Raw genomic sequence first — 14,068 nt, forward strand, 5'->3', positions numbered from 1 at the left:
TTTACTCAAGAAATATATTATTCTATTTTGGCCAGAGTAGTTAGAAAATTAATACCCAATGCTAATTAAAATGAAGTAAAGCTAATACACTTTTTGTGGCAATAAGGTTAAAACTCTACTTTTGAAAAGAAAATTGGCAATGTATATTAAAGAGTTATGCGATGTTTAAATTCTTGTTTAATTTGATAACTTTGCTGCTTATAATTTTCCTTAAAGATATAATCCAAAGACAGAACACATTATAAACTATTTTTTTTCTGCGTTGTTTATGAGAAGAGCATAAAGTCCAAAGCAGCTAACATATCTACCTATAAAATGGTGGATTACATTCTGGTACAATAATCGTATGTATATTTATCAATACCAGATGATAGTTATTTGCAACAAAATGGTAATTCATATACTGTAGATAGTTAATTTATATTAAAACTATAAAATTCAAAGTTGTAATGACCATACAGCAACATTCTTATTATGTAATTTTGAAATTTTATGTTTTCCCCATACGTAAACCAGTATTAAAAGCTTAGGAGGCAACATATATGAATGAAAATTGTTCTGTTTGGGTAATGCAATCATGAGTAATCTTTTCACTTTTTTTGTCTTTAAAATTACTTTTAAATTATAAAAGTAATGCATGCTTATTGCTAAAAAAATTGCAGAGACATATAGAGCAGAAACTAAAAGTCCCCTCTCCCAATTTTCTACCCTTCCATCTCTATTCCAACTCTTCAAATCTCACACTCTTTTTTAGCAATGACCACTTAGGACTATGTCCTCATAAATACCTCTATACATGTTTACACATACCTACGTACATCTGCACATTTACAGCACACATTTTTTTTATGTTAATGGGATTTCTACTATTCTGCCACTTGCCTTTTTTGCTTCATTAATATATTTTCTTTGGTCTTATTCCTTGTCAGTTCAAACAGAATCATATGATTATCACATTCACAATATGAGCTCACAATGATTTGTTTTATAAACCCATTATTAATGAATGTTTTTGCAGTTTTCAATTTTTTGCTATTGGAAATAATGTTACCACACTTGTACTCTTTGTTAATAGGTGTATTTCTTTCCAATATATTTTCAGAATAAAATTGCTGAGCCAAAGATTTGCCCATTCAGATTTCTAAGAATTGCTTCCAAACCACACTGTGAGAAGACTTTATCAATTTTTATGTCCATACAATTTTTTTAAAGAAAATAGTCAAAACCAGAAGTCCCATGAAATTAACTTATATGAGAGATAAGCAAAATGTTTATACCCTATTGGTTTCCATCCCAGAGGCAGGTAATTTAATTTTGGTATTACTCTTTCAGTTATCTTCATAAATTTGGCTAACTCATGATTCTACCATACCCCTCATTCATTTCTAACTTTGACTTTACTTTGACATTCTGGTCAGAATGCTGATTTCTAGGTTTTGTCTTAGAAATGTGTTTGAACTGCTTAGATCAACTTAGTAAATAAAGATGAGTAACTTTGTGAACAAAGTTCATTTCTACACTGTTTCTAGAGCTGCTAGGCATGTTTGTGCAGTCGTCCTTTACCAAAGGGGCCTCAGGGGCACTGACATCCTGTCTGTGCTCCACTCACTAAGCCCTGTACCCTGGGTGCAGGCAGGGGAGGGCAGAGTCTGCTAGGAGAAAATAGTTTTTTTCAAAATCATTTAAAAACTGGCTTATTCAGGTCTCAGCTGCCCTGACGACTCCTAATTTAAAAATTTAAATTTAAATAATTCTTCACCTGTCAGTAAGGTTTGCCTTACATATTAAAGAGATGATGAAAAAAATTACAATCAGCCTTAGAATTTAAGGAGTAAGTATAGTTCAAACATAACTCTGCCAGAATTTGGATATGATGGAAAGAAGTTTTGGTGAGATAAGAAGCCCAATGAGAATACACATCAGCAGGAAAAGAACTCTAATTGGAAATTCAAAATCAGTCTAATAATTTCCTTATCACTAATAGATTGTGGAAAATCATAAAATGAACTCATGCATAAACTGCCAAATAAAATAGAATAGGGCTAGGATACATCTAGTTTATAACTATTGTAGCTCTTGAGCATTTTTCCACTGCTAAATGCCTTCTTTTTTTTGGCAAGCCCTAACTGAGATATATTCAAGCGGATATAATTATTGCTATTCCATAGATGCTAAACAAAATCTTTCATGTAATCTCTAATGAGGCATGAAGTAAATAACAATTTCAATGGTGAGCACTTGATAAGTTATAGATCATCTTCCGGTGTAAGAAGACATCCTCACTCCCCTTTATAATGTTTAAACTAGAACACACACAGTGTGCCTGTTAAAGCGGTCAGCAGTGAACAATTTAGAGAGAAAATACTGAGCATAGACTTGATGGACTGATATACATCGACTGGACAAGGATCCCATGAAAATCTTAACATGAGCTGATTCTATGGTCATAAATAACATCAGGAAAGGCTTAGGTTATACCCAAAGATAGGAAGGAAGAAAGGAAATGAAAAGGACAGACTTGTCAAGGGAAGAATTGTTACCTGAAGTTTCCAAGGTAACAAAATTATCCTTTGGGGATACCTTTTTAATAAGACACATGAGTATATGAACGTAGGCTTTAAACTCTTTTTTTTTTTTTTTTTTTTTTTTTTGAGAAATAGGGTCTGCCGGGTGCGGTGGCTCAAGCCTGTAATCCCAGTGCTTTGGGAGGACGAGGCAGGTGGATCACAAGGTCAAGAGATCGAGACCATCTTGGTCAACATGGTGAAACCCTGTCTCTACTAAAAATACAAAAAATCAGCTGGGCATGGTGGCGCATGCCTGTAATCCCAGCTACTCAGGAGGCTGAGGCAGGAGAATTGCATGAACCCAGGAGGCAGAGGTTGCAGTGAACCGAGATCGTGCCATTGCACTCCAGCCTGGGTAACAAGAGTGAAACTCCATCTCAAAAAAAAAAAAAAACAAAAACCTAGAATTCTCTATGTACCTTCAAATATACCCTTTCATATAATAGTTTAGAATATTTATGTTATATTATTCCATTTGCAAAAACATGTATATTACAATTTTTATGCTCTGAGAAATATTTTTACATGTGTAAAATATGTTAATTTTTAAAAAATATCTCTACATATTGGGAGGCTGAGGTGGGTGTATCACAAGATCAAGAGATCAAGACCATCCTGGCCAACATGGCGAAAACTTAATCTCTACTCAAAATACAAAAATTAGCTGGGTATGGTGGTGCACACCTGTAGTTCCAGCTGCTAGGGAGGCAACAGGAGAATCGCTTGAACCTGGGACAGAGGTTGCAGTGAGCCAAGATCACGCCACTGCACTCCAGCCTGGCGACAGAGCGAGACTCTGTCTCAAGGAAAAAAAAAATCCCTACATAGAAGAGAGATACCTTAGTCAGAAAAAAAGCTTATCCACAGAAAGTTGGAATAACTTGCCCAAGGTCACACATTGGCCACAACATGAGGCATAGCCAGAATTCAGACCCAATGTACCGGACACCAAGGTCTGTGCTCTTTATTTCTCTGTTCTATTGCCCATTCTGCAGAAGTTCTAAAATTCTGACACAACTGACTGGTAAGAATGAAAAGTTTTTGGTAGATGGGATCACATATTGTTCCTCTCCCTCTCATAAGGAGACAGGTATTTAGATAATTTTATTGTCTAGTTTAGACACTAAAATTGGATCCCTCCTCTCTAAAGAGAACCACTATCCAACAGTGATCAAACAAAATCCTGAAATTCCAGTCCACTTCCCAGTCTGCGCTTCCACCCTCCACTTTGCCCCTCCTTTCCCTGCGGACTCCAGCAGCTATTTTACTTTGTGGTCATTTTGTAAAAGCTTCCCATCCACAACCTCATCTCCACATGAAAGCTGGAGTTATACCGCATCCTCTGAGTGTCTATAGTCTCTCAGTTTCCTTAACCACCATCCCACTTCCTCCATTTATTGCGGACTTCACAGAGAAACAGAGTCAAACTCAGTTTTGTGAATACCTTGTCTCTGCGTCCTAGTCTCTGGGCCAGTTAACTAATCAACTGAGGATGCTGACGGGGTTTGACTTATTTTTGTGAGACTTCTAAGGAGGAATTGCTCTGTCAGGGACTGCTACCAACTTTCTATTATAAGCCTATGGACTGGAGGGCAAAATTTGGTTTAGGGAAAGCTCCAAGAATTCTGATCCTCGACTTCGGAGTGAATTGTCTTTGGGAGGAGTATTGGATTCCTGAACCCTAAAACACGAAAAGCTAAACATATAGCCATGGTCAGAGCCATCATCTGTCGAACAACATTGGACTTTTAAAACACACATTGAAATTAGCTTCAGGACTAGCACAAATATGAACTGCCCTAAAATCTGAGAGTTAAAGAATAGAAGTGGAGTTTGGAGCTCAGATTTTATTCCCTCTCATGTGAAAAGATTGTTTCTTCAGAGGAACAATGGCCTACCTCAAAGATGTAGTAAATCCACAAATCTAAACTGAACCCATAATAAACGTCTTGCTATGGAATTAGAAAAAATGTAGAAATAGAAGCCGAATAAACCTTAAAAAAAAATACCAATATGTTAATTGAGATGACTATTAACCAGAATCCAGATAAATCAAAAAGGAAAACAAAAGAAAGTTATGTGTTTCCTCCAAAACTTTTGTTGAAATTTGATTGCTCTTGCAATACTACTAAGTCATGTTACCTTAAAGAATTAATTGTGCTATGAGGCCTCTGTTCTCATGGGGGGGATTAATGCCATTATAAAATGGCCCCCTTTATTTCCCTTTCCTTTTCTTGTCACTCAGTCTTTCACCTTGAGATGCCACAGTAAGAAGGCCATTGCAAAGTGCAAGCGCCGAGATATTGAATTTACTCTCTACAGCTGTGAGAAAATCAATTTCTGTCAGTTACAAATTCCCCCATCTCAGGTATTTTGTTCTAGCAGCACAATAAAGACTAAGATATCAGTGGGTACCAGAAGTGGTATTCTTACCATAACAAATACCTAAAACTGTGTGTCCGCTTTGGAACTGGGTAATGAACAGAGGCTGGGTGTGTTTGAAAGAAGAGGCTACAAAAGTCTACACTGCCATTAAAGGAGAGCTAAGGGCTCTTCTGATGAGGGCTCAGAAGAAGGAGAGCTAACAGCCAAGCCTAAATCACCTCTGAGATTACTTAAGTAAATGTAAACATAACCTTGTTAGCAACATAGACACTAGGAGTAATTCTGGTATGGTCTTAGACGGAAACAAGGAGCATGGTATTGCACGATGGAGGAAGGGCCATCCTTTATATAAAGTGGTAAAGAACTTGGCTGAATTGCCTTTATGTTTCAGCAGTTTGTGAAGGCAGAATTTTAGAATCATGAACTAGGGTATTTGTTAAAGAAACATCTAAGCAGTAACTTGTTGTTGAGGATGCTGCATGGATCCTCTGACCTAATAATAGAAAGAAGCAACTTAAAGCTTATGGATGCTGGGCTTAATACCTAGGTGATGAGTTGATCTGTGCAACAAATCACAATGGCACGTGTTTACCTATATAACAAACCTGCATATCCTGCACATGTACCCTGGAACTTAAAATAATAGTTGATGAAAAAAAGAAGACATAATTTATAAAAGATAAACAAAATGTAAGTATTGTTAAACATCTGAGTTGCTTTGTTTTTAAGAAAGAAAAGGCAAGTCAACAAGAGAAAACTGAAAATATAGCCAAGTAACCATTTGATAAAGAGATTAGTATGTATAGAAGAGGCCAACTGCTTCTTCAGCAAGACAATTCATCAAGACAATAAAAGAATGAGCCCAATGGCACCTTGGAGATTACGGGTGCTGCTTCTCCCATCACAGGTCCAGAATGCCAATATCTAGGGGATAGAATTACACTGAAAGCTGGACCCTGGAAGCCTTTGACACATTGATGCTCAATGCCTAGAGCTACTTCAAGTCCCTGATGCCTACATTCCTGAGCAGCAATTCTTATCATTTCATAAGTGGCTTAAAGGATCTCATATGTGGCTCCAACCACCACTCCAGAAGGTTCAGAATATAAACTTTGGCAGTGTCTACTGGGTGCTAATTTTGTAGGCTTACCTATTACAGATTTCAAAAGATGCCTCAGAGAGGCTGAGGGCTCATATAGAATTGACACAAGGAAAGGGTCACCACAGAGTTTATCCATGAGGGCAATTTCTAGTAGAACTTTGGGGGATGGGTTGTTACCAAAATGCTAATGTAGATTCAGCAGTGTGAGATGTCACCTGTAGAGGGCTGCATACAAGAGACTCTTGCCTGTGATATCTACTTCCTGGGATACACCCTGCAAAATCAAGGGGGCCCAACCCTCATCCCAATGTGTAGAGAAGATTTGACTTGGAGCCAAATACAATTATTCTCAAACCTCAGGCCTTGCCTGCATTCTTCTTCTTTCTTTTGCCTTGCCTGCCTTCTTCTTCTTTCTTTTGCCTTGCCTGCCTTCTTTTTCTTTTGCCTTGCCTGCCTTCTTCTTCTTTTGCCTTGCCTGCCTTCCTTTCTTCTTCTTCTTTTGCCTTGCCTTCCCTCTTCTTCTTTCTTTTGCCTTGCCTGCCTTCTTCTTCTTTCTTTTGCCTTGCCATCCTTCTTCTTCTTTTGTCTTGCCTGCCTTCTTCTTCTTTCTTTTGGCTTGCCTGTCTTCTTCTTCTTTCTTTTGCCTTGCCTGCTTTCTTTTTCTTTCTTTTTCCTTGGCTGCCTTCTTCTTCTTTTGCCTTGCCTGCCTTCTTCTTCTTTCTTTTGCCTTGCCTGTCTTCTTCTTTCTTTTGCCTTGCCTGCCTTCTTCTTCTTTCTTTTGCCTTGCCTGCCTTCTTCTTCCTTCCTTTGCCTTGCCTGCCTTCATCTTCTTTATTTTGCCTTGCCTGCCTTCATCTTCTTTCTTTTGCCTTGCCTGCCTTCATCTTCTTTCTTTTGCCTTGCCTGCCTTCATCTTCTTTCTTTTGCCTTGCCTGCCTTCTTCTTTTGTCTCGCCTGCCTTCTTCTTCTTTCTTTTGCCTTGCCTGCCTTCTTTTTTTGCCTTGCCTGCCTTCTTCTTCTTTTGCCTTGCCTGCCTTCTTCTTCTTCTTTTGCCTTGCCACCCTTTGCCACCGTTTGCCTTGGCACCTTTCGCTGCCTTTTGCCTTGATGCCTTTTGCCTTGCCACCTTTTGCCTTGCCGCCTTTTGCCTTGCTGCCTTTTGCCTTGCCACCTTGCCTTGCCCTGCCCCGCCCTGTTCCACCCCACTTTGCCCCACGCCACCCTGCCCTGCCCTGCTCTGACCTGCCCTGCCTTGCCTTGCCTTGCCTGGGATTGCCTTGCCTGGGATTGTTTTGCCTGGGATTACCTTGCCTTGGATTGCCTTGCCTTGCCTGGGATAGCCTTGCCTTGCCTTTTGCCTTGCCTTTCCTTTCCTTACCTTGCCTCGCCTTGCCTTGCCTTGCCCTGCCCTGCCCTGCCCTGCTCTGTTTTGTTTTGCCTTGCCTGGATTTTTTTTTGCCTTTCCTTGCCTTGTCTTGCCTGGAATTGCCTTGCCTGGAATCGCCTTGCCTTGCCTTGCCTTGCCTGGCATTAACTTCCTTGAAATTACCTTGCCTTGCCTTACCTGCAATTGCCTTGCCTCAAATTTCTTTTGCCTGCCTTGTCTTGCCTTGCCTTGCCGGAAATTGCCTTTCCTGTGATTGCCTTGCCTGGGATTGCATTGCCTTGCCTTGCCTTTTCTTACTTTGCCTTGCCTTCCATTGCCTGAGATTGCCTTGCCTGGAATAGCCTTGCCTTGTCTTGCCTGGAATTGCCTTGCCTTACCTTGCCTTGCTTGGAGTTACCTTCCCTTGAATTACCTTGCCTTGCCTTACCTTCAATTGCCTTGCCTCAAATTTTCTTTCCCTGCCTTGTCTTGCCTTGCCTTGCCTGAGATTGCCTTTCCTGTAATTGCCTTGCCTGGGATTGCATTGCCTCACCTGGGATTGCATTGCCTTGCCTTGCTTTGCCTTGCCTTGCCTGGCATTGCCTTCTCTTGCCTTGCCTTGCATTGCCTAGAATTGCCTTGCCTCGAATTGACTTGCCTGGAATTGCCTTGCTTTGCCTTACCTGGAATTGGCTTGCCTGGAATTGCCTTGCATTGCCTCACTTTTTCTTGCCTGGAATTGCCCTGTCTTGACTTTACTGGAATAGCCTTGCCTGGAATTGTCTTGTTTTGCCTTGCCATGACTGAAATGGCCTCATTTCAAATTGCCTTGCCTTGACTTTCCTCACCTGGAATTGCCTTGCCTTGCATTCCCTTGCCTTGCCTTGGATGGCCTTCCCTGGAATTGTCTTGCTTTGTCTGAATTTGAGTTGCCTCGATTGGACTTGCCTTGCCTTTTGCCTTTTGCCTTGCCTTTTGCCTTTTGTCTTTTGCCTTTTTGCCTTTTGCCTTTTGCGCCTTTTGCCTTTTGCCTTTTTTTGCCTTTTGCCTTTTGCCTTTTGCCTTGCCTTGCCTTACCTTTCCTTGCCCTTCCCTTCCCTGCCCTGTCCTGCCTTACCCTACCCTGCCCTGCCCTGCCTTGCCTTGCCTGGAAATTTTAGCCTTTCCTTTCCTTGCATTGCCTGAAATTGCCTTGCCTGGAATAGCCTTGCCTTGTCTTGCCTGAAATTGCCTTGCCTTGCCTTGCCTTGCCTGGAGTTACCTTCCCTGGAATTACCTGGCCTTGCCTTACCTGCAATTGCCTTGCGTCAAATTTCCTTTCCCTGCTTTGTCTTGCCTTGCCTTGCCTGAAATTGCCTTGCCTGGGATTGCATTGCCTTGCCTGGGATTGCATTGCTGTCTCTTGTCTTGCCTTGCCTTGTCTGGCATTGCTTTCTCTTCCCTTGCATTGCCTTGTCTTGCCTTGCATTGCCTAGAATTGCCTTGCCTTGAATTGACTTGCCTGGAATTGCCTTGCCTTGCCTTACCTGGAATTGGCTTGCCTGGAATTGCCTTGTATTGCCTTGCTTTTCCTTGCCTGGAATTGACATGCCTTGACTTTCCTTGTCTTGCCTTGCCATGACTGAAATTGCCTCATTTCAAATTGCCTTGCCTTGACTTTCCTCACCTGGAATTGTCTTGCCTTGTGCTGCCTTGCCTTGCCTTAAATTGCCTTCCCTGGAATTGCCTTGCCTTGCCTGAAATTGAGTTGCCTGGATTGGACTTGAGTTGCCTGGATTGGATTTGCCTTGCCTTGCCTGGAATTTTTTGCCTTTTTTTGACTTGCATTACCTGGAATTGCTTTGCCTGGAATAGCCTTGCCTTGTTTTGCCTGGAATTGCCTTGCCTTGCCTTGCCTGGAGTTACCTTCCCTGGAATTACCTTGCCTTGTTTTACCTACAATTGCCTTGCCTTGAATTTCCTTTCCCTGCCTTGTCTTGCCTTGCCTTGTCTGAAATTGCCTTTCCTGGGATTGCATTGCCTTGCCTGGGATTGCATTGCTGTCTCTTGCCTTGCCTTGCCTTGCCTGGCATTGCCTAGAATTGCCTTGCCTGGAATACCCTTGCCTGGAATAGCCTTGCCTTGCCTTGCCTGGGATAGCCTGGCCTAGAATTTGCCTGGGATAGCCTGGCACCAACTTTCTTTTGGTGGGGGGGCTCAAGGCTAAAGCAGCTGGATCTGAATACGAATGAGCTCGCTTCAAGCCGCGGGTTCCCTGCTGCTGTCCATGAAGGACCGCAGGTTTGTGCTGAGTGATGGCTGCAGCCATAACGGCAAGTTTCCGTAGTGAGGTGCGACCACTGACCCTCGGTCTGGCCAGGGCGTTGATGAGAGAGGCAGAAGATGTGTTAGAAAGGGTCCCAGCCAGGCCTGCAGCCCAGGTCAACTTTCTTTTTGTGGGGGGGCTCAAGGCTAAAGCGGCTGGATCTGAATATGGACGAGCCCGCTTCAAGCCGCGGGTTCCCTGCTGCTGTCCATGAAGGACCAGAGGTTTGGGCTGCTTGGTGGCTGCAGCAGTCACGGCAACTTTTGGTAGTGAGGTGGGACCACTGATCGTCAGTCTGGCCACGGCGGTAATGAGAGAGTCAAAAGATGGCTTAGAATGGGTCCCAGCCAGGCCTGCAGCCCAGGTCAACTTTCTTTTGGTGGGGGGGCTCAAGGCTAAAGCAGCTGGATCTGAATACGGACAAGCCCACTTCAAGCCACGGGTTCCCTGCTGCTGTCCATGAAGGACCAGAGGTTTGGGCTGCTTGGTGGCTGCAGCGGTCATGGCAACTTTCAGTAGTGAGGTGGGACCACTGATTATTAGTCTGGCCTGGGTGGTGATGAGAGAGGCAGAAGATGGGTTAGAAAGGGTTCCAGCCAGGCTCGAGGTGGAAGTGGTTGGTAAGGAAACCCCTGCAGCTGAGGGCACTGTGGTGCCCTGGGCTGGCTGTGTTGGAGCAGAAGATGAGGCCAGGGCTGCAGCTGAAGCAGCTGGATGGGAAGATGGATGAGGCTGCTTCAAGGAGCGGGTTCCCTGCTGCTGTCCATGAAGGACCACAGGTTTTGGCTGGGTGGTGGCTGCAGTGATCATAGCAACTTTAGGTAGTGAGGTGGGACCAGTGATTGTTAGTCTGGCCATGGCGGTTATGAGAGAGTCAGAAGATGGGTTAGAAAGTGTCCCAGCCAGGCTCCAGGTGGAAGTGGTGGGTAAGGAAACCCCTGCAGCTGAGGGCACTGTGGTGCCCTGGGCTGGCTGTGTTGGAGCAGAAGATGAGGCCAGGGCTGCAACTGAAGCAGCTGGATGGGAAGATGGATGAGGCTGCTTCAAACTGCGGGTTCCCTGCTGCTGTCCACGAAGTATCACAGGTTTGCGCTGGGTGGTGGCTGCAGTGGTCACGGCAACTTTAGGTAGTGAGGTGGGACCACTGATCGTTAGTCTGGCCATGGCGGTGATGAGAGAGTCAGAAGATGGGTTAGAAAGTGTCCCAGCCAGGCTCCAGGTGGAAGTGGTGGGTAAGGAAACCCCTGCAGCTGAGGGTGCCATGGTGCCCTGGGCTGGCTGTGTTGGAGCAGAAGATGAGGCCAGGGCTGTAGCTGAAGCAACTGGATGGGAAAATGGATGAGGCTGCTTCAAGAAGCGGGTTCCCTGCTGCTGTCCATGAAGGACCACAGGTTTTGGCTGGGTGGTGGCTGCAGCGGTCACGGCAACTTTTGGTAGTGATGTGGGACCACCGATCGTTAGTCTGGCCATGGCGGTGATGAGAGAGTCAGAAGATGGGTTAGAAAGTGTCCCAGCCAGGCTCCAGGTGGAAATGGTGGGTAAGGAAACCCCTGCAGCTGAGGATGCCGTGGTGCCCTGGGCTGGCTGTGTTGGAGCAGAAGATGAGGCCTGGGCTGCAGCTGAAGCAGCTGGATGGGAAGATGGATGAGGCTGCTTCAAGGAGCTGGTTCCATGCTGCTGTCCGTGAAGGACAACAGGTTTGGGCTGGGTGGTGGCTGCAGTGGTCACGGCAACTTTTGGTAATGAGGTGGGGCCACTGATCTTCAGTCTGGCGTGGGTGGTGATGAGAGAGGCAGAAGATGGGTTAGAAAGTGTCCCAGCCAGGCTCCAGGTGGAAGTGGTGGGTAAGGAAACCCCTGCAGCTGAGGGCGCTGTGGTGCCCTGGGCTGGCTGTGTTGGAACAGAAGATGAGGCCTGGGCTGCAGCTGAAGCAGCTGGATGGGAAGATGGATGAGGCTGCTTCAAGGAGCGGGTGCCCTGCTGCTGTCCGTGAAGGACAACAGGTTTGGGCTGGGTGATGGCTGTAGTGATAGCGTCAAGTTTCTGTAGTACAGTGAAATCACTGACCCTCTGTCTGGCCAGGGTGGTGGTGTGAGAGGCAGAAGATGGCTTAGAAAGTGTCCCAGCCAGGCTCCAGGTAGAAGTGGTGGGTAAGGAAACCCCTGCAGCTGAGGGTGCTGTGGTTCCCTGCGCTGGCTGTGTTGGAGCAGAAGTTGAGGTCTGGGCTGCACCTGAAGCAGCTGGACAGAAATATGGATGAAACCGCTTTAAGGTGCAGATTCCTTGCTGCTGTCCATGAGGGACCACAGGCTGGGTAATGGCTGCAGCAATAGCATCAAGTTTCTGTAGTATGGTGAAATCACTGACCCTCTGTCTGGCCAGGGTGGTGGTGCGAGACGCAGAAGAGGGGTCAGGAAGGCTCCTAGCCAGGTCTGAAGCCCAGGTCGACTTTCTTTTGGTGCGGGGGCTCGAGGTGGAAGTGGTGGATAAGGAAGCCCCTGCAGATAAGTGTGTTGTGGTGCCCTGGTCTGGCTGTGCTGGAGCAGACAATGAGGCCTGAGCTGAGTCCTGGGAATGTGCAGAGGTGGCAGGAAGGGTGTCTGAGGAGGATAACAGGGGACCTGCTGACCTGCAGTTCCTCCCAGACACAGGAGGTCTAGAGGGGGACCCTGCAGCAGATGCTTGGAGGGCCACGGGGTCCAGGCCATCTTGGGACTTGCGTCTCTCCTGCTGTGCCTCTGTGCTGGATGCTTTAGAGACAGCAGGCAGAGAAGACGTCCCTGTTGCCAGTCCCAAAGCATGGGACAGCAGTGAGGCTCTGCACTCCCAGAGGGACTTTTCCTCACCCTGCAGTGCACAATTAAGGCACATGATTTCGGCCTTTAGCTCCAGGTCCAGGTCTTCAGCAGTTACCTGGAACCCCAGCTGTAAGGGAGTTGGCAGCCTCAGAGGCTTCCCTCGCCTGCGTCGCAGCAGAGGGTACTTTCGTCTATGAGGCCTAGAGGCCTGAGATGTCGGGGAGCCACTCCTGGGGGCCAGTTTCTCCCCAGGTGCTGAATCTGCTGCCTTTTCACACTGGGCCTGACCCTGAGAGACAGCCTGAGGGCTGACCTCAGTCACTGCCTTTGAAGAAGTGAGGGGCAGCTGGCAGTCGGATGAGGCTGGCCCCTTCCCCCTCTTTACCCACGGGAAGCCTCCTGCGGAGCTGGAGGAGCTGGAGATGGAGTTGCAGCAGTAGCTCATCCCGGAGGGCTGGGATTTCTTTTCAGATGGCATTTTTGACCTCTGGGTATGGAGGTCTCTCTGCAGGGGCCCGGGCCTGGGTACAAAGGGAGAGAGGCCTCCACTGTCCCGCAGGGGTCTAAAGGCAGACCCTGCATCCCTGGTGCCCTCAGGGCCCCCTTTCTGATCATCGGGCTTTTCTTGGACTCTGGGGTTTTTTTCCTGCTTAGAAATCCCTGCTCCACTCCCCATGAGGGCCCTCTACATGATCTCTGGATGGGAGTGTAGGGTAGAGCTGGGTGTTCTGGGCCACAAAAAGGCGATTACCTTCTCCAGGGCCTCTCTGAGAGTCCTTAGGGCACTGGCATGCTGTGGTACCTGTGCCTCAAATTGAAGGCAGGATCGCCATACAGAAGACAGGGCTTGAAGAATAAATCCTTGGAGTTGTTTCGACACCAGGCTGATTACAAGTGTCTGGGTAGGAAGGCTTGCCACTCCGTCCAGGGGCAGGAGCAACGGAGAGATCCCGCAAGCCAATGAAGTGAGGGATGTGGGCAGCAGGCTCAAGGAAACTGAGTCCTACTGCTGGGTCCTTGGCCCCGGGAAGGGACCGGGACAGAGATAAAGGGCACAGTGTGCCCAGGTAACCGCTGCTGGGCGCAGTGGCTATTTTCGGATCCTTGAACTCTTGACAGCTGGACTCTGAGCGTCCTGCGAGCAATAGGATGGAGCCGGGTAGAAGGGGCGCCTGATAGGTACTGGAAGGAGAGGCGCGCGCACAAAGGACGCCAGACGTTAAGGGTTTGGCCGGCAAGTTCGCGCACAAGGCACCTGATGGCAATGGAAGGGGCGGTGCGCGCGCGCGCGGTGTACTGTAGGGAGAGGCGCGCGCACTAAGGACCTGGGACCTTAACGGATCGGCGCGGCAAGGTTCGCGCACAAGGCAGCTATTGACAACCGTGGGATGGGGGGCGGGGTAGGGAGCGGCGCGCGCGCTAGGTACTGGAGGGAGAGGCGAGCACAAAGGGCTCGGAATCTTAATGGATTGGCGTGAAAAGGCGCGCGCACCAGGCCATGATTATCAGTCTACGATTATTAGTATCTCTAAGCTTTTGCTCATG

The 14,068-nt window shown here is 46.5% G+C and overlaps 1 protein-coding gene across 1 annotated transcript; it reads right to left on the reverse strand.

Moving 5' to 3' along the window:
• Positions 1–757: 757 nt before the first annotated feature.
• On the reverse strand, positions 758–13,734 carry LOC128929597 (uncharacterized). Its single transcript, XM_054244772.2, has 2 exons — positions 13,275–13,734; positions 758–13,044 (listed from the first exon to the last, which is right to left on the reverse strand). The coding sequence occupies exon 2, from the start codon at positions 12,999–13,001 to the stop codon at positions 9,123–9,125; it is 3,879 nt and encodes a 1,292-aa protein (XP_054100747.2). The 5' UTR covers positions 13,002–13,044; positions 13,275–13,734; the 3' UTR covers positions 758–9,122.
• Between the last annotated feature and the right edge of the window lie 334 nt (positions 13,735–14,068).

This window comes from Callithrix jacchus, chromosome 14, assembly GCF_049354715.1.
Source record: "Callithrix jacchus isolate 240 chromosome 14, calJac240_pri, whole genome shotgun sequence".
Taxonomy (NCBI): Eukaryota; Metazoa; Chordata; class Mammalia; order Primates; family Cebidae; genus Callithrix; species Callithrix jacchus.